The sequence below is a fragment of the Ornithorhynchus anatinus genome, chromosome 20 (assembly GCF_004115215.2).
Source record: "Ornithorhynchus anatinus isolate Pmale09 chromosome 20, mOrnAna1.pri.v4, whole genome shotgun sequence".
NCBI lineage: Eukaryota > Metazoa > Chordata > Mammalia > Monotremata > Ornithorhynchidae > Ornithorhynchus > Ornithorhynchus anatinus.
Window position 1 is genome coordinate 21,821,900 of NC_041747.1, and position 23,947 is coordinate 21,845,846.

General features: G+C 42.0%; 1 protein-coding gene across 2 annotated transcripts in view; it reads right to left on the reverse strand.

Annotated features, from left to right (window-relative positions):
• Positions 1 to 5,992: 5,992 nt before the first annotated feature.
• ARHGAP42 (Rho GTPase activating protein 42) overlaps positions 5,993 to 23,947 on the reverse strand; it is a 160,276-nt gene continuing 142,321 nt past the window's right edge. Inside the window, exons 18-24 of one of the 2 annotated variants that reach the window (XM_029048349.2) lie at positions 20,984 to 21,143; positions 19,917 to 20,061; positions 17,759 to 18,139; positions 17,215 to 17,365; positions 16,069 to 16,131; positions 11,251 to 11,330; positions 5,993 to 11,078 (exon numbers count right to left, since the gene is read on the reverse strand). In XM_029048349.2, the coding sequence (XP_028904182.1) occupies positions 10,990 to 11,078; positions 11,251 to 11,330; positions 16,069 to 16,131; positions 17,215 to 17,365; positions 17,759 to 18,139; positions 19,917 to 20,061; positions 20,984 to 21,143 (1,069 nt within the window). In that variant the 3' untranslated portion in view covers positions 5,993 to 10,989. Of the gene's footprint in view, positions 11,079 to 11,250; positions 11,331 to 16,068; positions 16,132 to 17,208; positions 17,366 to 17,758; positions 18,140 to 19,916; positions 20,062 to 20,983; positions 21,144 to 23,947 lie in introns of both variants that reach the window. The other variant, XM_029048348.2, reaches the window with a different exon arrangement.

Below are 23,947 nucleotides of genomic sequence, written 5' to 3' on the forward strand. Positions count from 1 at the left end.
CATCAAGTATTGTTAGGCCAGGACTCATTCATTCATTCAATCACATTTACTGAGCACTTACTGGGTGCAGAGCTCTGTACTAAGCGCTTGGGAGAGTACAATAGACACCTTCCTTGCCTACAATGAGCTTACGGTCTAGAGGGAGATTACAGTCTCTGTATCTCGTTTCACTGTTGTAATTTTTGTATCCCTCAGATCATCGTGCCAAGCGATGAAATAATCCATGAGACCTTGAGATGCCACTGTGCAGAATTTATGGCTATTCTTGTCTGTCTTCTTTTGTTGAGCATGTGGAAGATTGCATTGGTAATTACAAGCTGATGTCTGCCCCTCTCACAGCACTGTGATTTTTCCAATCTTGGGCGGTCCCGTGTATTTTCTCCATATTTCAACATCACTGTCAGCTTTATGTTGAAATTCTCTATGGTGAGTAACTTGTCAGACGTTGGATTGACTGCAGTGACTGTCCAGATTCTTGTAGAATCTCTCTCTTCATCTGAATTTGTCACTGGGAAGAAATTGGTGCCAATGATAGGGGTACTTCACATTCATTCATTCATTCGTTCGTTCAGTTGCATTTACTGAGTGCTTACTGTGTGCAAAGCACTGTACTAAGCGCTTGGAAAGTATTAGTCGGCAACGGATAGAGACAATCCTTACCCAACAACGGGCTCACAGTCTAGAAGGGGGAGACAGATGGTACAAGGAGACGGGCATCAATAACATCAAAATAGATAAATAGAATAATAGATATATATATACATCATTAATAAAATAGAGTAATAAATATGTACAAATATACACAAGTGCTGTGGGGCAGCGAAGAGGGTAGAGCAGAGGGAGGGAGTAGGGGCGATGGGAAGGGGAGGAGGAGCAGAGGAAAAGTGGGGCTAAGTCTGGGCTCTCCTGGAGGAGGTGAGCTCTCAGTAGGGCTTTGAAGAGGGAAAGAGGCATAAAATGACTGGAGTGTTATCAATGTCTTTGGAAAGGGGAGGGGAGGAAGTGGGAAAAAGATTAAAAAACTGTGTGCCATTTCTAGAGAAGGAGTTCCTTGTTGGCAGAGTTGTTCTTGGTCTGGACCTAAAAGAGCTGAAATACAGGAGCCCACTGCTTTGTGATGCAATTATTTACAACATTTAGTGAAGCTTTCCTTTGAAGGACAAAACTATGGGTTCAACTCTGTTGATATTTGTGAATATTTGCTGTCAAAATATTCAGCTGTTCAGGTGAGAAACCAATAAAACAGGGAATAGTTTTTGCCAGGAACTATCATTGTATTGGAATATTATTATAAAATTTTAAATTTTGTTTACAGTATTCTTTCAGGCCTGGCTAATTCTTAGTCCAGGGTTCCTGTGTTTACTCTATCTGGCTGGCGGGGAGGTAACCTGAAACTACTCCTAAGGAAAGCTTCACTTCTAGTTCTATTTAACTATTTTCATGAAATTCAACCGGGGGTTTGCCAATTTCAGTGTGAAGCAGGGATATAGAGTCAGCCAGTTTAGCTCCTCAGGTTTGGCTTGCAGGCTAGGGGTGGGGTGGGGAGGAGGGGGAGAGGAAGTGCTGGATAATACAGGGGTTCGGTATTCCTGAGTGATGGGGCACTCTCTATTCGTTCAATTGTATTTATTGAGCGCTTACTGGGTGTAGAGCACTGTATTAAGTGCTTGGGAGAGGACAAAGGAAGGATGGGCAGCCTTTTCATGGTATAGAAGTGTGAAAACACGCAGCTTCATATGTCCCACAAAAAGAAGTAACAACTTACTAAATCTGGGCTTCTATGCCCAGAAAATGCCTCTTGATCTCCTCCCCTGGAAGCTGTATTTAGAGAAACAGCGTAGCCTAATGGAAAGAGCCTGGGCCTGGGAGTCAGAGGACCCGAGTTCTAATCCCGATCAGCTATTTACCTGCTGCATGACCTTGGGCCAGTCACTGCAGTAAGCCTCCATTTCCTCATTTACAAAATGGGGAATAAATGCTCGTCCTTGATCTTCCTTAGCCTGTGAGCCCCATGAGGGCAGTGTCCACGCTGACCTGATCATCGTGCACCTTCCAGAATAAGTGCTTAACACACCACTTAATATTATAATTATTATTTTCATTATTATTATGGCTGACGAAAGAGCTTCAGATTGCACCTGTCGGTGTCCAGGTGCATTCTGTGGGAAGGTGGGGAAGTCATAATGCGTGCTGCTTATGTGTTCCCCACCAGAAATGGAACTCAGTTGTTGTTGCAAATCCCAGACTGCATCAAACTTGTCTGATTCTAGGTGATCCTAGTTCCACAACAGACTCTGCTGAGATGTGAAACTCCCAACGCCCCCCAGGCAGGTCAGACAGGTGAAGGGGAGGTCTCCAGGCTCCTACTGAACACTGTACTGAATGTGTCTGCTTGTTACACTGTACTCTCGTAAGCACTTAGTGAAGTGACCTGCACATAGTCAGTGCTCAATAAATATGATTGAAAGAATGAATGAATGTACCCCAGGCTCCTGGAGTGATCTAGGAGTCCTAACAGTTGGCTGGGAGCATTGTCTAACAAGGCACCCCCCTCCGCTGAGAAGTCTGAGTCAGGTGAGCAGTTCACTGCATGGGTCCGTGTGAGCGTGGGGGTAATCAGTCAGATCAGTCAATCGTCGCTATTTACTGGGTGTTTATTTGTGCTCCTAGCACTCTGCTAGATGCTTTGGGAGAGCTTGGGAGAGAACAATACGGTAAAACTGGTAGACACCTTTCCTGCCCACAAAAAGCTCAGTCAACAGGTTGGAGACAGACTTCAAGATCTAAATCACTTTTTGGGGAATGAGAGTTGAGAGACTGAGTGACTATCAAGTTCTTAAAAGGTTCAGATCCGAATGCACAGGCAACTTAGAAGAGGAGGGAATGGGAGAAATGATGGTCTAGTCAGGGAAGGCCTTTTGGGAGAGGTGTTTTTTTCTGTTTTTTTTTTTTTGAAGAGGAGGGGGACAGTTTGTAGGGTTATGAAGGTGGGGAAAGTGGTGCTGTGTCGGATATGAGGTGGGAGGGAGTTCCAGACCTATTTGAGGATGTGGACAAGGGGTCAGTGGCAAGACAGGCAAGATCCAGGTAACGGCTTCTTGTAGCCAGGGAATGTGTCTGTTGATTGTTATATTGCACTCTCCCAAGTGTTTAGTACAGTGCCTTGCACACGGCGCTCAATAAATATGATTGAATAAATAACAGCGACTAGGTTGACAGAGTAGCAGAGTGTGTGGGTTGTTTTAGTGGGAAAGTAGGAAGGGAAGAGCTGATCGAGTACCTTAAAACCGATGGTAAGGAGTTGGTTGTTTGCAGAGGTGGATGGGCAGCCACTGGGGATTTTTGGAAAACAATCCAGGCAGCAGTGTGAAGTATGGATTAGAGAGGGGAAAGGCAGGAAGGTCAGCAAGGAGGCTGAGGTAGTAATCAAAAAAGGAGAGAAGAGCTTGAATCAGGGCTTCTGGAGATAGCCTAGACTAGGGTGGGCCTTGAGAAGGCAAGGAAGGTTATATTGGTGACTTTGACTCCATGTGGCAGCATCCAGCATCGTTGTTTGAGGCGGCTTCATAGCTTCTGGGCAGAAAATGTCAAACTGTTGTATTCTCCTAAGGGCTGAATACAGTGCTCTGTATGCAGTCAGCTCTCAATAAATACAATTGATTGCTCAGTAGAGTGCTCTTCACAAAGTAAATACTCAATACATGCCACTGATTGACTCAACAAACTTGGTTGTTAACTTTTTATGGAGATCAGAGGCACAGCCAATCTGGAATTTTCTTACGTCAATTCCTGGCCGAGTGTAAATCTCACATTTTAATAAGGCAATTTGGCTTAGAAAACCCCTCTGTTGCTTTGGAAAAGTTTAGCTCTACGACTTGAGCTTCCTTTTGACTTGAGGGGGAGAGTTCAGAGCACAATTCCTTGCTATTTACTTTTTCTTTCCTGACTTGCTCCTATACTAATATGCATTTAGTCTGACATGGAGTAGGTGTATAAATTTGCAAGATTGAGGTCAAATGATCTTTCTGGTCAGCCCCCTGCTCTGTGGCAAAGTTTGTTTTTGCTATTTCTGAGTGGGGTGTGGAAAGTCTAATCTCAGCCTTGACTCTCTCCAAGGCAAAAGAGTAAACAACGTCTCACTCCGGAAACTTATCCATTGCCCAACTTCTTAACCCAATTTTCCACTTTCTAGTTTATGCCACTGTTATTCTTCTCACAGTAACATTATCACGGGTCTGCAGCATTTCTAATCTCACCGGTGATGGTTCTGTCTTCGCTGAAGCGCTAGTCAAGCCTTCCTACCTCATTGGCTGTTTGCCTCACCGTCTGTTCTCCCGGAAAAAGATGAAAGAACCACCCTCTAGTTGAAGCCAAATGAGGCTGAAAGAGAGCAGTATGTAACACTTCAATTGTCCGCTCGTCCCTTCCACTGCCTTTTGCCCCCTCCATGAAAACTTGAACAGAGCAGCTCGTTTTGCAAGGCTCTCAGCAATACACTTGGGAAACGGCTGTCGGCACAAAAATCAATGATTGCTTAATTTTTCTCCGTTGGTAGTAAATCTGGTTTTCTGATGGAATTAGCAAGGTGTGCATGGAAGATCCAGCTAAAGAAATCTTTCTCCAGGGTTGTTTCTCCAATGGTACTCTCTTTAAAAAGGTGTTCAGTACTGATTTGATGCTTCCTTTACCTACCCATTTGTTTAACAAACACCTTGCAAGTTCCTCAAGGGTAGGGATTGCATCTTTCCCTTCTTTAGCATCTTCCACCAGTGCTAAGTATCTTCTTCAAATGCTGTCAAGTCATTTCCGACCTATAGCGACTCCGGGGACATCACCTCTTCAGAATGTCCTATCTTCTGTCATAAAGTCGTTCTGGTACGTGTATCCATATTGCTTAGTATAGTGCTCTGCGTACTGCAGTGTTGTCCCGAGTACTTACTGATACCAACCTGGGAAGCTGCATGGCCTAGTGGAAAGAGCTCGGGCCTGGGAGTCAGAGGACCTGAGTTCAAATCCTGACTCTGCCAATTGCTTGCTGGGTGACCCTGGGCAAGTCACTTAACTTCTCCGTGCCTCACTTGAAAAATGGGGATTCAATAACTATTCTCCCTCCTACTTCAGACTGCGAGCCCCATGTGGTACAGGGACTGTCTGACCTAATTGACTTGTATCTACCCCAGCACTTAGAATGGTGTTTGACACATAGTAAGTGCTTAAGGAATACCATAAACAAACCCATCTTTATTTGAAGATGACTTTTTTTTAAAGTTGATTGCTAAACACTGTAGAGCAGGAGAGCTTCTCCCAGAGCTTTTGTATTCTCCCTTTTCAGTGAGCCATCTTTTACTCCTCGAGAGTTCACCTTTTCACTGACACACTCTATTGTCAGGTGTGCATTCTCCCTCTGTTAACGTTCACGCCACCTAGCATAATCCACCATAGTGTGGGGCTCTACTGACAGCAGCATGGTTCAGTGAGAAGCAGCGTGGCTCAGTGGAAAGAGCATGGGCTTGGGCGTCAGAGGTCGTGGGTTCTAATCCAAGCTCTGCCACCTGTCAGCTGTGTGACTTTGGGTAAGTCGCTTCACTCCTCTGGGCCTCAGTTGCCTCAGCAGTAAAATGGGGATTAAGACTGTGAGCCCCACCTGGGACAACCTGATAATCTCGTATCTACCCCAGTGTTTAGAACAGGGCTGGGCACATAGTAAATGCTTAGCAAATACCATGACTATTATTATACCTTGATTTTTTTTGTTTCTGGAGATAGCATAGCTTCAGTTACAATGAATAAGTGAAAATGTGCATACATACTTTATTTAAAAAATAATTTTAAATTTAGGAAGTACAGTGTAAAAGTACAGCAAAGGTACTGTGAATATTTAGGTAGGTATAACATGCTGATTATTTACAGGTGTGTGTATATCTATATATATACACAAAGTGCAGATAAATATGAAAACATGACAAAATAAACAAAAAACTCAATATGATAATTTAGTGGCGGTAATTTATCTTATATTTTGTATGTTTATCACTAATATGCGGAGAAACGCGTAGGGCTGAAATATAGACTCTAAACATCTCACTTTTATAATAAACTTTAGTACCTCAAAAATAAACTTTATAAATAGGATTCTGCATTGAAAACCCAGTCGTCTTCCCTGCCAAACCATACTCACATTTGCTATGGTCTGTGGATTTCCTCTCAGAATGTAAGAAGCCTTATGAAAGTGTAACAACTGGTATCCAGGGATTACTGTCGATTCCAAGCTAAACACTTGCAGGAAACAGGCTTGGATTTGTCGGAGTTGGTGTGGTGCTCCAAGATTGGGAGAAAGTGTTCTATCGGACACAACCAGCTTCATAACCTATGAAATGCTGCCTCTCACAGGAGAAAATTCACTACCAATCTCTTGACAAGTGGCATGATTAGGATAATACGCATGGACCTGGGCTTTACTCCCAGCTCTGCCTACTTGCCTGCTCGGTGAACTTGGAAAAGTCACATTGACTGTGTGCTTGTTTCATCTGTAAAATGAGGATTAAATGCCTGTCTTCCCTTTCCTCTAAACTTTGAGATAGGGACTGTGTCTGATGCATAGTAAGTGCTTAACAAGAACTGTAATTATGATGATTAAGTACAGAAACAAGTGGAAGCTAACCTGGGTTCTCTTGTAGACTGCAAGCTCTTTGTGGGAAAGGGATCATGTCTACCTACTCTATCGTATTGTACTTTCTCAAGCACTTAATACAGTCCTATACCCTCTGTGAAGGCTCAGGAAAATACTATTGATTTGATTTCCTACCCTGGTGGGGAGATCAGGAGCTGATGCAATTTCAGGATTCTTCAGCTACTGCCCAGAGATTGAAGGGGATTAGGTTTAAGGGCTGAAAGGTAGGAAATAACATGAATTGAAGTCTGGCAGCTTCTTTTGTGCCTCAGTAACTCATCCTAAAAAGAATAAACCAACACAAATCAGTTCTCCCACTTAGGGCTGCTCTGAGAACTCCAGTGAGTGAAAGATTCACCCTGAGAGAAAACTGGCCCATTTCTTTTTAGAGGGTGGAGGAGCCTTAACCCTTGAAATCAGGTTCTGGTGAGGAGGGGAAAGCTGTCTTTACAGATAAACCACAGAGGGAGGACTGTCAACTGCTTGTACTTCTCTGTGCATGGATTGTGTAGAGCAAGCTGGATGAGAAACATTAAGCAGCTTGCTGCCTTTCTGCCCCCTGCTCTGTTGATTCTCCAGTTGATCAGAATCTTTTTTTATGGGGCTTTAATTTGGGTGAAAAATCAAATGGTAGCACTGTGCTCTTTAAATGCTGTAATTAAGAGGTTGGGAAAGGAATCCGGCACTAGTAGAATGAAAATAGTCTTTGAAGGAAAAGAGTATTCCCAGAAAGCTACATTTTGGTTCTTTCTCACTGGATCGCTTGACACAACATTCAAACCACCAACTTTTTCACCAGAGATAGTTTCTGAAAGTGAGATTGTTACTCAGCAATTACAAATCTGTTGTACAGGAAAAGTAAGCAAAATTGCTTCACTGATGGAAGCAGAATTGTGATACTGTGCCTCTAAAGGCTATCACATTTAGGAAAGAATGACCTGAGATATCGTTACAGTTACTTTAGAAAACCATAAGTCTATTGCCATAGTGTGCATTCCTAAATGGGATATATCATGGACATGGTTACAAACACCACTCCACAAAAATCTGAGCACAATTAGAAGCAAATGCTATAGATGCAAACTAAACTGTTGGCTATCTGTTTTAGACCCAGAGCCATTTAAAGATTTAAAAATATTGTCTCAGGAAAAAAAGAACAAAATGAATGGTATGAAATCATGCATTATCATTTTTCTGGGATAGGATATAGCAATGGTTAGAGATTGGGTACTTATTTTTCTGGAAGGCTCCTGAAAGGCAGAAAAAAGAAAACATCATCCAAAAGAAATTTAAGTAAGGTTATGTTCACATCCATTTCATACCTTTAAAATGTGTTCGTCATTTGCTAAACACCAAGTGGCACAAATGACACAGTAACATTCTGACTAAAGTGAGTACAAAGATCAAAGTAAATTTTAGACATTTAGATATCACAGTAAAAAAAAAAAATCCTTCAACCCATTTCTTAGGTTTAGCACATTAAACTTGAAATACATATGAAATAATATAACAGGTATAAACAACACACACGTTCTGTACATGCATGTAGAATTCACAAAACATAAATGACAGTTACCATTGGCTACATAATGGTTATGGTGACAACACTGCAATACAGCTCAAGTGCAGACCATCTTACTATAGTTCCCTTTTGTATGTGCATTGTGAATGTGATTTTTTTTTCCCAAATGATATTAAAATTTAATGTGGAAAGTGGTCCAAAGTAACAGCCATAATTTACCTTGCAATTCCATATTTCCCTAGCACCATGAAACACTCCCTCTCTCCGACACCTGTTTCTAAGAGAAGAAAACTCTCCTCTTTTGTCAAGGGGTGGGGGGAGCCAAGGAACAACGCATAAATCCATGTCATAAAGATAAAACAAGAACAATCAGCAATGCAAAAGAGCTAAAGTTCAAAACTCAGAGGTGAAGCACTTTGTGAAAAAGACTTTTTTAAATTTAGGAATATAGAGAACGCAACAGCTTGTCCATTTGTTTATAATAAAAATAGTATTTGCAACTTCCTTTCCAGTGGTCCTGCCTGATAGCAGAGTCCTTTTCATAAACTACTCCCAAAGCCCAGAGAACCACCACCTCCATGGGACAGTTTGAAATCCTCTTGGATTGAATTTAGATCAAGTGTGAAATTCTATTCCTTCCAAAGTAAAGTGAAAGAGCAAGGTTGCTTGATTCAGCAGTAATGAGACTGCAAATCTGAGTCCTGTTTAGCGAGAGGTTGTTCTGTGAAAGGATTTTAACTTATTCCTAGAAGGCCTACTGGGCTAACCGTGGTGTAGGTTCAGGAGAGAGATTTTTTTTTAATGTTCAATGCAGTATTTTTTAAAAAAGGACTATTACTAACCTTATGATCAGTACATAAGGTGCCAGAAAATGTAGGTGTATCATGCATGGCAAAACCTTTGATTTAGGTATTAGATCTGGTCAGGAGCCCTTAGGGGGAAAAATGTTACCATTGTATTAAAAACATTAACCACATTAAAAGGTGTCAAATTCATATAAGAACTTAGTGTGTTACAGGCAACACTTGCATATGGTGTGCAGATATCACTGTAGTAGGCGACCACGTTTTGTCCGCTTAGTGGCACAAACTCTCACCATTTCTAACTTCATGGCTAATGAGTCTAGAAGAGGACACAGATAATCACAGCTCCAGTGGTTTATCTGGGATAAAGCATTAGCCATCTTTTTCTAAAATATAATGCATCATTTCCAAGATGCTTACTTGTCAGCTCTAAAACTTTGCCCAGTCACTTTTTCTCTTTCTCTAATAGGTTTTTGTCATGGCTGTTCTATTTTTTGGAGCTAATTGGGCTCTGTGGTATAACCCACAGATATATAATATTGAGTTTTCTAGAAAGGTGGTCTTTTATGAAAATAGACTGAAGTTACCAATTTTATCAATTTGAAGTAAGGTATGCCCAGTCTTCCTAAAACACTTTAACAATTTTCAACTTTTTGGAAACTATTGAATTTGGAATGAAATCTACATTCTACTTATAGGAGCCTCTAAGCTGTGATCTAGGTGTGGGCAGGGAACTGTTTTCTACCAACTGTGTTATATTGGACTCTCCCAGTTAGCGCTCAATTAAAGCAACTGATTGAGCCAAGTTAAGAAAAGTTACAACAGGAAATAAAGATAAGAAGGGGGTTTTGTTCTAGTTTAATAAAAATAGAGGGATGTTATAGTTTGATTTAATTAAAAAAGCAACAGAAATTAACTTAATAGTTTTTATATTCATTTTGGGCTAAATTCCTTGCTTTAAGGATTGATTTCTTTAAAGCCCCTTTGTTTTACTTGTAGTAGAAAACCTCAAAAGCAAAAGCTTGACATTCAAAAGGCCTGATAACACTGTAGTATAGGAAATGAACACTATTCTTTTTTTAATTATTATTAACTATTGAACATAAATTTGTCATATTTCAAATAACAAAGGTGCTTGTAATTACACTTTGGATGACTTTTTAAAATTTAGTTACTGGGTAACCTAATTTGGGATCATTTACATACATTACACACATTATTGCATTTGAAATATCGTCACCTGCTTGGACAACAAAAATAAGGAGTAAGGTAACAAAGCTGTGGAAGACAAGTTTTTCTTGAAATGTTATGGACCAATCAACAACATCCTCCTCCCTCAAAATTGTAGGCAAGAATGAAATCTTAGAGAAAATTTTAAGTCCTATGACTTCAATATTCTTAGGGGAGCTCTCTAGAGAGTAATAAATACATTATTCAGTATCCTCCAGAATCACACGAGGAGTGATTCTGTGGCATGTGTTTCTGTGAGGTGATTGAGAGCGTATTAGGGGACATTCTTCCCCATACACACACCTATCTGCATACAACACGATGCGGGGTTGGAAAAAACAGTTCTGAGCAAGTGGCTACTGTGGACACAAAGTGAATTTTCTGTAACGTGAGGTCCTTCTGGAACACAGCCCCTCTCCTCACAGGAGGACCCACAACAGCACTGTTCTGCCCCTACTAATGGCCTAGAATTAATGAAGAATATCATATTTCTGATTTTGTCACTGAAATGTGATGGAGGGAAGGAGCAATTTCTTTAAGCAAGTGATTTGAAATAATTCAGCAACTAAAAAATGAAAACACAACAGTTTTCATTCCTTTTGTTTCAGTTCTATGGCAGCACATCATCCGCTGGTGCAGAACTTGACAAAAGTCTACCGTTTTCATTTAGCTGGCCAATCCCGATATCTGTGTCAGATAAAATCAAGCGCTTATTATTTGTTTCCATGGATACCATGAAGATACTGCCATCCACTAAAATATCATTAGAGGAAGACAACATAATTTTCTGGGACTAGTCCTGTTTTGCCTTCGTAAGTTGCTTTTAACCATCCAGGTTCCACAGATGGGTACACTGCAAAAACCACAAAAACTTGCCATTAGTAAATTAAGTTACCCAGGAACAGGGACAGCTGCAGAGAATGGCCACTTCATTTTCTGGATGAGCGGCAACTGACAAACAGGAATGACATCAGTGCGCTCATATTTCCAAACTTGAATAAATGCAATATGGGAATGAGGCTTACCATTGGAAAAAATTGCTCCCTGGGGAAAGGACAGCTCATGACTGTGTTCAGCTTTGCAGGAGTACATGGCTTTGGCTTGGCTGAAACATCAAAAGGGAAGGTGTCATCAATCAGGGAACAACCAATAAGAGAATAGATTTACATAAGGACTTAAATCTTGACTCATTCAGGGGGTCGGCGGTAGACTGTTGCTTCAGGGCATCGTATGTTTGTGGAGCTCACAACGTTATCATGTTTTGGTATGAATTAAACACTCCTTTTGCTAAACTCTAGCTCTGGGGTCAATACCTAACAAACTAAGAGCTGAATGACCTCTTATTGCAGGATCTGGAGTAAAGGCATCTGCTTGGTTACAAGGCAAGGTCCTCATCTAGATTTTGGCATGAACTCTTGGGGATTAGGCAAGTCTTTTGTTTGGCTGAAGGAGCGGTGGGCGAAGAATGAAGTGTGAGGTGTCCAGAGTGGATGGAGTAAAGGTGCAAATTCTTGGGGAATATTGGGAAAGGATTCTATGGTTAGGCCCAGTTGGCTAGAGAAGAGGAGCAGGAATGGATGGATAAATTGTTCCTAAAGTGAGTTAGGCTACACTAATTTTGACTGTGGGTTTGGAATGGACAGAGAAGTCTTGGGAGAGTTTGACAGAGGAGAGCCTGAAGAGAGGGGTGGAGTCTGAAGGTCTATGAATATTTTGGCCTGGGAGTCAGAAGGACCTGAGTTCTAATCACCGCTCTGCCACTCATCTGCTGTGTGACCTTGGGTAAGTCACGTAACTTGTGTGTCTCAGTTCCCTCATCTGTAAAATGGGGATTAAGACTGTGAGCCCTAATGTAAAGCAGCGACTATGTCCAACCTGATCATCTTGTATCTACCCCAGCTCTTAGAACAGTGCCTGGCACACAGTAAGCACTTAACAAATATCACCATTATTATTATTATTTATTATTGTTTTGGCCATCTTCACTGACCAACACTTTTTTTATGGTACTTGTTAAGCACTTACTGTATGTCAAACACTGTTCTGAGCACTGGGGTAGTTACTAGTTAATTAGAGTGGACACAGTACCTCCACCACATGGGGATCACAGGCTAAGTAGAAGGGCAAATAGAACTGAGGCACAGAGAAGTTGTGACTTGCCTAAGGTCACCCAGCAAGCATTTGGCAAAGCTGGTAACAGAACCCAGGTCCTGACGCCCAGACCCATTCTCTTTCCACTAGGTCATGCTGCTTCTCAAATCCAAAAGATGTTGGACTGTGGCTTCTCCCTGTGATAGAGGGCAAGCTGCAGCTGACGTTGAGTGGAGAAACATCTATTTGTCAGCAAAATCTCCTAGAGAGCTGCTGAGATGTGGATAGTAGGGAAAGGAGACTTGCTGAAGTCTCTGCTTAATATTAGCTTGCAGGTCATGGAATTTCAAGGAATGCAGTCTGAACATGTGAGACTTGGGTAAATACTTAACAATCTCAAGTATCTCTAGGAGTGAGAGAGGCCTAGGCTCACCAATTCCCAGAGTCCAGAATCAAATTGCTTAAGGACATGAAGAGCACGAAAGGGACCTGTATCATTTTTAACAAAAATGTCTCAATTATCCTTAATTTTACCTATTAGATATTTCTAAACATTAGCTTTAACATCAAGTCCATGAGATAAACTCACCTTTAAAATTTACCTTTTTTTCCAATTGTGATACTGTGATTTTTGCTGTAGTTGTGTCTAGACTGTAAGCTCCTTGTGGGCAGGGAACGTGCCTACCAACTCCGTCGTATGTATTCTCCCAAGTGCTCAGTACAGTGCTTTGCGCACAGTAAGTGCTCAACAGATACTACTGATTATCTTAAGCATTAAGTAAAAATCACGGCTGTTACAATGCTTTTGAGTCAATCTGTAAAATAACTTATGAAATTGACCTGGCGAGTTTCCCCCTCCATTTCCCTCCTTGGACTTGTGGATTGTAAATGTCAGGACGGGTTGCGTGGGAGTGTGTACTTTATCTTTGGTCCCACTTTTTTCAGGCTAGGAACAGGCCCAGGATTTGATGTTTATTCCTTTTATTTCCAGAAGAACCCACCACTTTTCCTGCCTTACTTCATTAACCTTTGTGGGTCCTCTGTGAGGGTGATCATCAGCGGTATTTATTGCATGCTACCTGTGTGCAGAGCACTGCGCTAAATGCGTGGGAGAGTACAATATAACAGAGTTAGTAGACATATTTCCTGCCCAGAGTGAGCTTATAGACTAGAGAGCTGCTTCATTCTCTGGGCCTTAGAAGGAATAATCTGGGCCCCTGAAATCCTAGAATAGCTTTGATCTCCCAGGCCATGTTTAACAATGAAAGCAGTATTAAAGGAAGAGGTTCAGAAAATCTTCACTTGGTTCTTGGCATCTGAATATGTTGCAATTAGCTGGAAGGTAGTTTTCCCTTTGGTGGAAATTCTCTAGCCAAATCCTCTCCATTCACTGTTTCATTCCAGTCAAATTGCCAGGGGGGAGGCATTTGCTGAACTGGTAAAGATTTCTTTCTTAACCCTTGCTGCTGTTCAAGTGAAAAACTTGCCAGGCAAGACAAGGGTGAAGTTCCAGAAATGATATAACAGTAACTGAGCTTAGTCGTTTTTTCAGCACAGAATGATGAATTCAATTTTTAAAATCAATTTCCCTCAGCCAAGGCACATATTTTTTTTCCCCCTTCCCTCCCTCCTTCCTCAGGACCTTTCAGTTTTTTCACCTGGGTTATTTACATCTTTTGAGTGCCAGATAAGCAAAAATAGACCCTCCAATTCTCAAATATATACATATAACTCCAAAATATGATCCCAATTTCCTGTGACATTTTCACTTTTTTTTAGTGACTTAGTAAAGCGTAATTTTCTTGTGCTGATATCGTCAGCTTTCAAGTGTTAGCTCTGGAAAAGAGCTTTGATGATTTAATACAGACTTTTATGAAGATGGAAGCTTTTTCTCTCTCCTGGTACTAATGCTTTCTTTCTTTGCTTTCTGTATATTGAAGAGGATGTGAAAATAACACTGTCATGTGGGACTCTTAAGAAGACTTCTAATTTTCTTTTGAGAGAGACAGTGAAAATTCTGCCTCTTACTGCATAGGCAGATAATCACATCCACATCGCCTAAAAATGATTTCTTTACATAACTTATGTGAACGAATTATCTATTGGATAACATACCAGCCTCTCTTTCTAGTCCTAATTTTGAATTTGGTCTAATGAGTAAGTTTGAGCTGATAAGCATCTCAAATTCATCCTAATTTTAACAGGAACTCAATATTCATGGAACCCACCCTCTAAAACACCCCAAGCTTCTGGTTCCTCTTATCATATTGGCATTAATGTGACATCACTGCTCTAGACTGAGTTAAAGTTTTACTAAAGAGCAGTAGTAATGACCCTGTTTTGTTTTGGCTTTGAGATTTAAACCTACCTCAGATGTCACACCCAGCTTCTTGAGCAATTTTCTCAGCATCCTATGATCTAGATTTACCATAAATGGCAACCCAAGATGATTCTTACTGTGGTCAGGGAACATGTCTATCAACTCTGTATTGTACTCTCCCAAGCACTCAGAGTGCTCTCCACACCATAATTGCTCAATAAATACCATCGATGGGTCTCAACAAGGTCTTAAAATCGAATCCACTGACTTAGTGCAACTCCACTAGACTGAACAGGATCTGGGCATGGCATAATACTAATAATAATGATGCTATTTGTTAAGCGCTTACTATGTGCCAAGCACCGTTCTAAGCCCTGGGGTAGATGCAAGTTAAGCAGGTTGTCCCACGTGGGGCTCAATAAATCTGATTGATTGATTGATTGATTAATTGGAGTATGAGGGAGATTGGGGAAATAGTCCTGTTCCCATTGGATGGTAGATGGAACCCTGTAGTAAATGGAATTTGCTTTCCCCACTGCCACCGGTGTTTTGTGGGAATAGAAGTCTCACAGAAAGCTCACTTCTGGATAGATGGTTGGGAAGGTGGCGACAGTGATCACTGAAGGTGCTCACGGCTCCAGTAGAGAGAGAAGTCTGAAGGCCACCTCTCTTCCCCAAAGTAATGTTCACAATTCTCACTGTCATGATTCCTACTACTCTATTTTGGTCCCCCGACACTGTGAACCTCAAGATAAAGTGAAGGGAATCATCCCTTACGACTCTGACCTAAGGAGGAGAAGGGAATATCTGAGTGGTTGACGGCTTCAGTAAGTTCAGACACTATGGGAGTGAAGCCAAGACTGAGATGAGAGTAAGGAAGAAGTTTGGGAGATACGGTGTTTGTTGAGGAGATGGCACGTGGATGAAAGTTTAAGGGTGATGTCTTTCTGTGTGGATCTAGAAAGTGCATTTTTTAAGCCATTTGAAAATAAGCAATACCCTACTGGGTCAGGCCAATATCTTATTCAGCCCAGGGATCCCGTCTCCTACTATGGCAGCACAGAATACCTGGGGAAACATTGAAACAGTTGTTCTCCTCTGGATCCTCATAGTAGTTATGGATGTACTATCCAACAATCCTAACTTCACCTTTTGAAAGCAAACTGTAAATCTGGGGAGTCCACACCTGTTCTACCTCTTCCTTAGATGGTGAGCCCCACTGGGGACAGGGACTGTGTCTAATCTGGTTATCCTCTATCTACCCCAGTGTTTAGTACAGTGTTTGGCACATAGGCACTTAACAAATACTATTTTTATTATTTGGCCAAAGGAGAAACTGTGTCATAATTCAACTAAGTAACTCGTCCGAGGTTGCTCGGCCTGTTCGTTTCCTACATAGATTAAAGAGCCATCAAAAGGAGAGGGAACTTACCGCCCAGAAGTCGTTTGCTTAAGTGAACCGGCACTTTCAAACAGCTGGGCCTTCGCGGCCACCCTAGAAGCAAAAGGAAAGGGCAAATTGAGACCAAGGCTTTGCTGGACAGATACTATGGGGGTCATTACAACGACTTCAGCTTAATGTACCTGATGAGGCTAAGATCACAGGAATTTTAAAAAGGCAATCTGAATTACTGTCATCCGCTTTACAGCTATGACTTTTATTCCTACTAAAGAAAGTTTGGGATCTAGAGGTGGATGTCAAAATTCAGCACGGTTTGCCTTAGTCCTCATGTCCCCTGAATGATACAGGTGTAGGCACAATGGACATTTGATGTCCAGGGGAATAGACAACCTTAGGCAGGGGCTCTGGGGGTATCCTGAAGTGACCTATCTTGGCAGAATGTTTGGGGAACGTGGACCGAAGGGTGGGAATGTCTGAACTGCCCTCTTTCAACACAGTTCCCATGCAGGTCCCAAGGCATGACTAGCAGTTAGTGCTTTCTTCATTTTACTTTATACAGGGCCTCTTTCCTAAGGAACTAAAATCCTTTCAAGTGGATGACTATAAAGCTGCATGGCCCAGTGGATAAAGCATGGGCCTGGGGGTCATGAAGGACCTGGGATCTAATCCTGGCTCTGCCCCTTGTCTGCTGTGTCACCTTGGGCAAGTGACTTAATTTCTTTATGCCTCATTTTCCTCATCTGTAAAATGGGGATTAAGACTATGAGCCCTTTGTGTGACAGGGACTGTGTACCACCTGATTATCTTGCCTACCCCAATGCTTAGAACAGTGCCTGGCACATAGTAAGTACTTAACAAATACTATTCATAATAACAACAATACTATGTGGAGAATAGAAACCTACAGTGGTGAAGTGATTTTTTTTTCCTAAAATCACTCAATAAGCAGTGGACCTGAGACCAGGCCCAATCAACTGTATTTATTAAGCTTACTGTGTGCAGAGCATTGTACTAAGCGTTTGGGAGCGTACAATATAACAGAGTTGGTAGATAAGTTCCCAGCCCAGATTTCCCATTCCCAAATGAGGGCTCTTCTGCCAAACAGCTGCGACTTAGAAAATGCAGAAACCATTAACGAAACAAGAGAAACTGAAATTCTTTATGACTTACACTGACCCAGGTCGTTGATAGCCATTGCTTGATGCTGTGTCTAACCTTAATCGCCTGCACATTTTGGGAGGCAGGTCGGGGTTTGGTGGGGCTTTTGGGGTCTCTTTGGACTCTAGAGAAGACAGGCTTTGAATGGATCCACTGTAACTTCTGTTTCCTAAAAAGAAAATCCCAAGAAGGACTACTCAAGCACTATTTAACTGAAAAAAGCCACTCTCACAGTGTATGGGTATAACAAAAGACGGCATCTTTCTTTGAACCAAAATGGGTAGATACAGAACGTTCTTAGAGAACAGCAGACCATCAGAGATCACAATCTGCTGTAATTTACTGAAGGATATCACCTTTTCAAGATGGAAAGATTTCAGTAAAAAGTAACAGCATAAAGCAGGTTGGAAAAAAAAAAAAGTACACGAACAAAGTCAACAGCTTTACGAGTCCCTTCTCGAGTTAGTCATTTTCCAGCTTAATTACACCAAATAATAGAATATCGCAGTCGGTGAGGTTGTGCTGTAGGATCAGAGTAAGGTGAAAGAACCAGGGCACTTACCGTCTGAGGCCGGGATGGATCGCAGGGAGGAAGCGGCAGATCTCTTCAGACCAGACAGCCCGTAAGGTCCTTTCTTGACCAGGTCTATCGGCGGCGACACATTTCCCGAGCAGGTGACAGATGCTACACTTTGACAGTCCGACTCCACATCTGTCTTTGTGGCGTCTTCCTTGGAGCTGGATTCTGGGCTCGTCGTCCAGAGGCTTGAGCTCTTTTGGCCGTTGGAAGGGGGCGATGAGGCGATCCAGGGAATCCCGGCCGATTTTTCTCTCTGCTGAGACGATGCAGACTTTGTGGTGCTGTTCTGTTCTGAGGAGTGTGAAGATAGAGACTCTATGCTACCCATTGGGGTGCTGTCAGCGCTGCTGCTGTATGAATCACCTGAAGAGAAAAAAATACAGATGATAATGGCTCAGTCAATCGTAGTTATGGAGCGCTTACTGTGTGCAGAGCACTGTACTACGCACTTGGGAGAGTGGTATTTGTTAAACACTTACTGTGTGCCAGGCACTGTACTGAGATTTAGGGTAGTTACAAGGTAATCAGGTTGGGTGCAGTCCCTGTCCCACATGGGGTTTAACAGTCTTAATCCCCATTTGACAGATGAGGTAACTGAAGCACGGAGAAGTGAAGTGACTTTCCCAAGGTCACAGCAGACAGGTGGTGGAGCTGGGATTAGAACCTAGGTCCTTCTGACTCCCGGGCCTGTGCTCTATCCACTAGGCTATGCTGCTTAATACACAACAGACACACTCCTTGCCCGCATCGAGCTTATGGTCTGGAGAGGGGGGTACAGTCTACGGGGGAGACTTTTCTGTTTATTCTAACACCAATCAATGGTATTTATTGTGTACAGAGCACTGTACTGAGCACACGGGAGAGTATGCTACAGTAGAGTTGATAAAATGAGCTCTGCACACAAGGACCTTATAGTCCAGGGAAGAGGCTTACCCTTCCTGATCATATTACACCATCTTTCCAACCACCATCGTGGCCTTCGGCCATTCAGAGTCCCCAAAAGGACAGTCTTTGGTCTGAAAACCAGTCTCACTCAATTCAGGAATAGGAGTTTAAATTATGCATTTTGGTCACATGACCATATTAGTCTATGGAGTGGGCAGATACTTAGTCACATGTTTAATCTTGTCTTGGCAAGGAAAGTTGGGAATGGAAATGGCCCATCTTGACTTGAGGCTACTGGACTAAACTCAGACTAGACTCTGAGGTAGATTCAGCCCCCAGAATAAATGAAACAAAGAGAATTTGAGTTTTGATTTGGTTGGAGCTTAAGAAAGAACCAAAAGATAGATTAAGGACATATACTTGTGTTTGACCATCTGTCCCTTCCTCCCTCCCCATTTTTCTCCCTCCTAATGAAATTCTAGAAGACACTATTGGAAAGCACTGGTCACAATAAGAGTCCTCTTAAATAGAATTCCACATCAATGGCCCTGCTAATAGTTTACAAACTCAAAGCTGCACAACACAGAGACAGGATGGCCATTTTTTATGTTATTGAATGAAAAGTACATAATGGAAGATGAACCAATGACTTTTTAATAACAATGCACTACTGATTTACACAGGATTTCATAGTTAGCATATCCTTCCTTCTACGCAACTTTGCTATAACACTCTTTTTGGGGACATGGATTAAAATGAAGAGCTCTCACTGAAGATTGCTTACCACCTATCATAGGCCAGAGGCTGCCATTTCATATCCCCTTGATACTTGGCTCAGCATCGTAAGTTTGCCACAAGGTATTTCTGAACACTTTACGACCCACAAGAGATACTTTATAGAACATAATGTGAAAAAAGCAAAGGAAAAGACTGCTTCAGTTAGTCTCACTCCTGCTCCAGGACAAAACCTCCTGCAAAGAAGCACCCAGTGTACTTAATCATAGCTGTGGGAGACTAGCTTTGAGAAGGTTTTGCTCCTTGGAAGATATAATGAATTTGGTCTAATTCACCTGTCCAAGCACTTTGATACAACGGACTTAGGGGCTGTAGAAGTGGAGGATGAGAGAGGGGCAAAAGGGAGAGGCACACGAAGAACATTTTCTATTTCTCACTAATTACCATTAGGAGAACTGTGGATGAAAGAATGGGAGGTTAACAGACACACTGAAGTGACTAAAAGTGAAGGTCTACTTACTATCAGGCTCAGCGAGGCATGGGGTATATCTTCCCTTTGGCTTCCGTGAGCCTGTTGAGAGGCAAATTGCTCTAGTGCGTCTGGATCCTGACCGGGACTGAGGCTGAGGAAGAGGAATATTTGGATCTGGGGCAGTGTAGAATATCTACACATGGTGGGGAAAAAAGACGTGGTTTTAATGAAAGTCAAATAACATTGCTGATTTTCTTTTTTAAACAGCAGTTGTGGTCTTACTTTAGCCAAATTTAAGTCAGGCATTTTAACTTAACGTTCATAAGAAAAATATGTATTTGCTATTGTATGCTCCTTGAGGGCCAGGACTATGTTTACTATTTATTGTACTCTTCCAAGTGCTAAATTTAGTGCTCTGCACACTTCATTTATTCATATTCATTGAGCGCTTATCATGTGCAGAGCACTGTGCTAAGCTCTTGGGAGTGTACAGTACAACAGTAAACAGCCACATTCCCTCCCACAACAGCCTTACAGTCTAGAGAAGGCACAAAGTAAATACCACTGATTGATTGTGACCTTTCACGGAAATCTTGAAATGTAAGTGAAGTTGTGGGAGCCAAGATCTCAACCAGTGATTTTTACTGAGAGCTCACCATGTGCAATACACTGTACTAAGAGCTCAGGTGAACAGTTTATTGATGAATCAGAGATAAAGAAAATCAGTGTCCTCTGAAAGCACTGTCTATGAATAACTTCCCCCACTGTAGGGTATTTTGTGGGTAGGGAATGTGTCACTTTAGGCTATAATTTCCCAAGCGCTCTGTATTTTGCACTGCACTGGTCCCTCATTGAATATGACTACCTCTAGTAAGACAATCAGTCACTTGCACTTATTGAGCGCTTACTATGTGCAGAGCTCTGTACTAAAAGCTTGGAAGAGTACAATAGAATGATAAGCAGACACATTCCCCGCCCACAACAAGCTTACAATGTAGAGTCCCTTTCGAGAGCTTGATTACAATAATATAAACTTCAGAGGCAATAAACACATGCACCTTCCTCTTAATAGGACATTTATCAAACCTGGTGCCTTTAGATGTAAACACTGTTACCTTTTCATAGTGCTCTATCAGAATTTCGACGACGATATTCTGAAATTTTATGTTCATCATTGCAGCCACGGTTTCTTCCTGGGCTCTCATCAGAGTTGGACCAAATATCACACCCAGATTGGAGACAGTCATTAGATTTTGTTGGCTGTGCAGTGATACTCTGTAAATAAAGGGTTGGAAAATAAAATAAAATTCTTTCCTCTTTCAACTGATAAGCATTTTATTATTAACAGTAACACTATTTTTATTATTGTATTTTTTAAGCACCTACTATCTACCAAGCACTGTTCTAAGCTCTGAGGTGGATACAAGTTAATCAGGTCACAGTCCCTCAGCACCTCACTGGGCACAGTCTAACTAGAAGGGAGAACAGGAATTGGATCCCCATTTTACTGATGAAGAAACCAAGGCATAGAAAAGTTAGGTGACTTGCTTCAAGATCATACAGCAGGCAAGAGGCTGGGCCAGGATCAGAACCCAGGTCCTTCTTCCCATGACCCGGGCCTCTTCAATTGTCTCAATTGCTTCTAATTATTATTATGGTTGTTGTTAAGGGCTTACTATGTGACAAGCACTGTTCTAAGTGCTGGGGTAGATACAAGCTAATCAGGAGCTAACAGTCTTAATCCCAGTTTTACAGATTAGGTAACTGGGGCACAGAGGAGTTAAGTGGCTTGCCTAAGGTCACACAGCAGACAAGTGATGGAGGCGGGATTAGAACCCATGTCCTCTGACTCCCAAGCCCATACTCTTTCCAGTAAGCCACGATGCTTCTCTAAAAATCAATGACCAGTTTAATTGCCCGGCCTGATCAACCATTTGAAAGGTACTTACTGTACTTGATAAGTTGATAATGAAAGTTTTCCAGGAAACTCTATTTCTGATTGGAATTCCAATTACTAGACAATCTGTTTCCTTTGCATTTCTTTGGGCAATAATGTGTACAAAGAAGGGTTTTGGTAACTAGGGCTGGCTTCTTTCCTTCCTTCTACAGAAGGATAGGGGAAGAAGCCTCTTGGAATAGTTACGTTCTCTGTGCTGATGTTAAGCTAAATGGTAAAATTTCCCCAACTACTGTTTATAACTATATCCCCTCCTGGGTAGTAACTGGGTCTAGGATTCAAACCATCTTGAATTTCTCTCCCCCCCCACTCCAAGACTTGCCCTCCTTTATCTCTTTGGGGATTTTACATATAGTGAACAAGAAGCAGCATGGCCTAGTGGATAGAACCCAGGCCTGGAAGTCTGAAGGACCTGGGTTCTAATCCTGACTCTACCACTTCCTGCTATGTGAACTTGGGTAAATCACTTCACTTCTTTGGGACTCAGTTTCCTCCTCTGTAAAACGGGGATTGAGAATGTGAACCCCATGTAAGACAGGAATGGTGTCCAACCTGATTTGCTCTACCACCCCAGAGCTTAGTACACTGCCTGGAACAAAGTGCTTAAACACCACAATTGTTATTATTATAATAATGTTGGTATTTGTAAGCGCTTACTTTGTGCAAAGTACTGTTCTAAGCGCTGGGGGGATACAAGGTGATCAGGTTGTCCCTCATGGGGCTCACAGTCTTCATCCCCATTTTACAGATGAGGTAACTGAGGCCCAGACAAGTTAAGTGACTTGCCCAAAGTCACACAGCTGACAAGTGGCAGAGCCAGGATTAGAACCCATGACCTCTGACTCCCAAGCCCGTGATCTTTCCACTGAGCCATGCTGCTTCCCTCCTTCTATTATCAAGCCGAGCCCAGCTTTGCCAGTGTAACTGAAGGGAGACATTCCCCAGCACGGGGTTGAGAATCATACCCATTGTGTACCCAAACATATGTGCGGTTTCATAGCTGTTTTTCTGGTATTTTCAAATGGAGTTTTTTTTAACTAATTTAATCATATTCAGCTCTTTTAAACAAAGCATATGTTCCCCAAATAATCCCCCAGCTGGTTGAATGTGTTTTGACAGTAGCTTGAGGTGTTCTTGTTACGAATTCAGCTAATCTAGAGTAAATCAGGTGGAATGAGGAGGCTGATAATTTTACATGAATAAAGGAGCAGAAATTTGGAAATGGGCTCAGAGACTGAGTCTGTTCCCAAGGAAAGAGTTGCTGATCAGACTACTTGTTGCAAAGAACATTTTGATAACCAATTTTCTCTCCACTGAATTCTCCGTCTGCTAGCTTATTGAATAGACACAGACCTCAGCGATCACACATCTAAGGTGGCTGTGGGCCTTATTTATTCATTCGGGTAGTAGACAGTCCCAGAATTGCTTTCCCCTAGAAATCCCTTCCTTTGCTGACCCTTAAAAACAAGACTGTGGTGCTAGGTGACAACCTGCTGGATCGTAAGCTTAGTGGCTCTGAGCACTCGGGAACTCTAGAGTCATGGGTTTCGTTTTAGAGAGGTTTTGATATTCAGTGCAAGCAAGAGAAACTGCAACAGTAGGGCTTTCCTGGTCCTGGATTTGTTTTAGATCTATCTTTTCATGGCATTCGTTAAGCGCTAACTATGTGCCAAGCATTGTACTAAGAGCAGGAGTAAATACAAGATAATCAGTTTGGACACAGTTCATTGACCTACAGGGGCTCACAGTCTTAATCATAAAGACAAGAATCTTAGGCTCTTTAGCGTAGTCAGCATGGACAGTAATTTATTGCAGGGTCTATCTCAGAGTGCTTGTGCTATGGCCTGGGCTGATTTTACAAGGGCAAAAAAAGGAAAAGACTTTTTTTTTTGAAAGCCTGCTCAGACTTCCCTCCACACAATCTAGGAGGTAGAAGAATGTGTCTTTTTTTTTGGCATTTCTTTGTGTCCTTAGTTCTGCCAGAGTACCGGATGCCCTGGCACGGGGTGGCAGTGTGTTCTGACTGATTCTGTTGAGAAAGCTGCAAACATCACAACTTCCCTTCTCAAAAGGTCCCCTTGTCTCCAAAAGGGGCTGGTCATTTATTCATTCAATCATATTG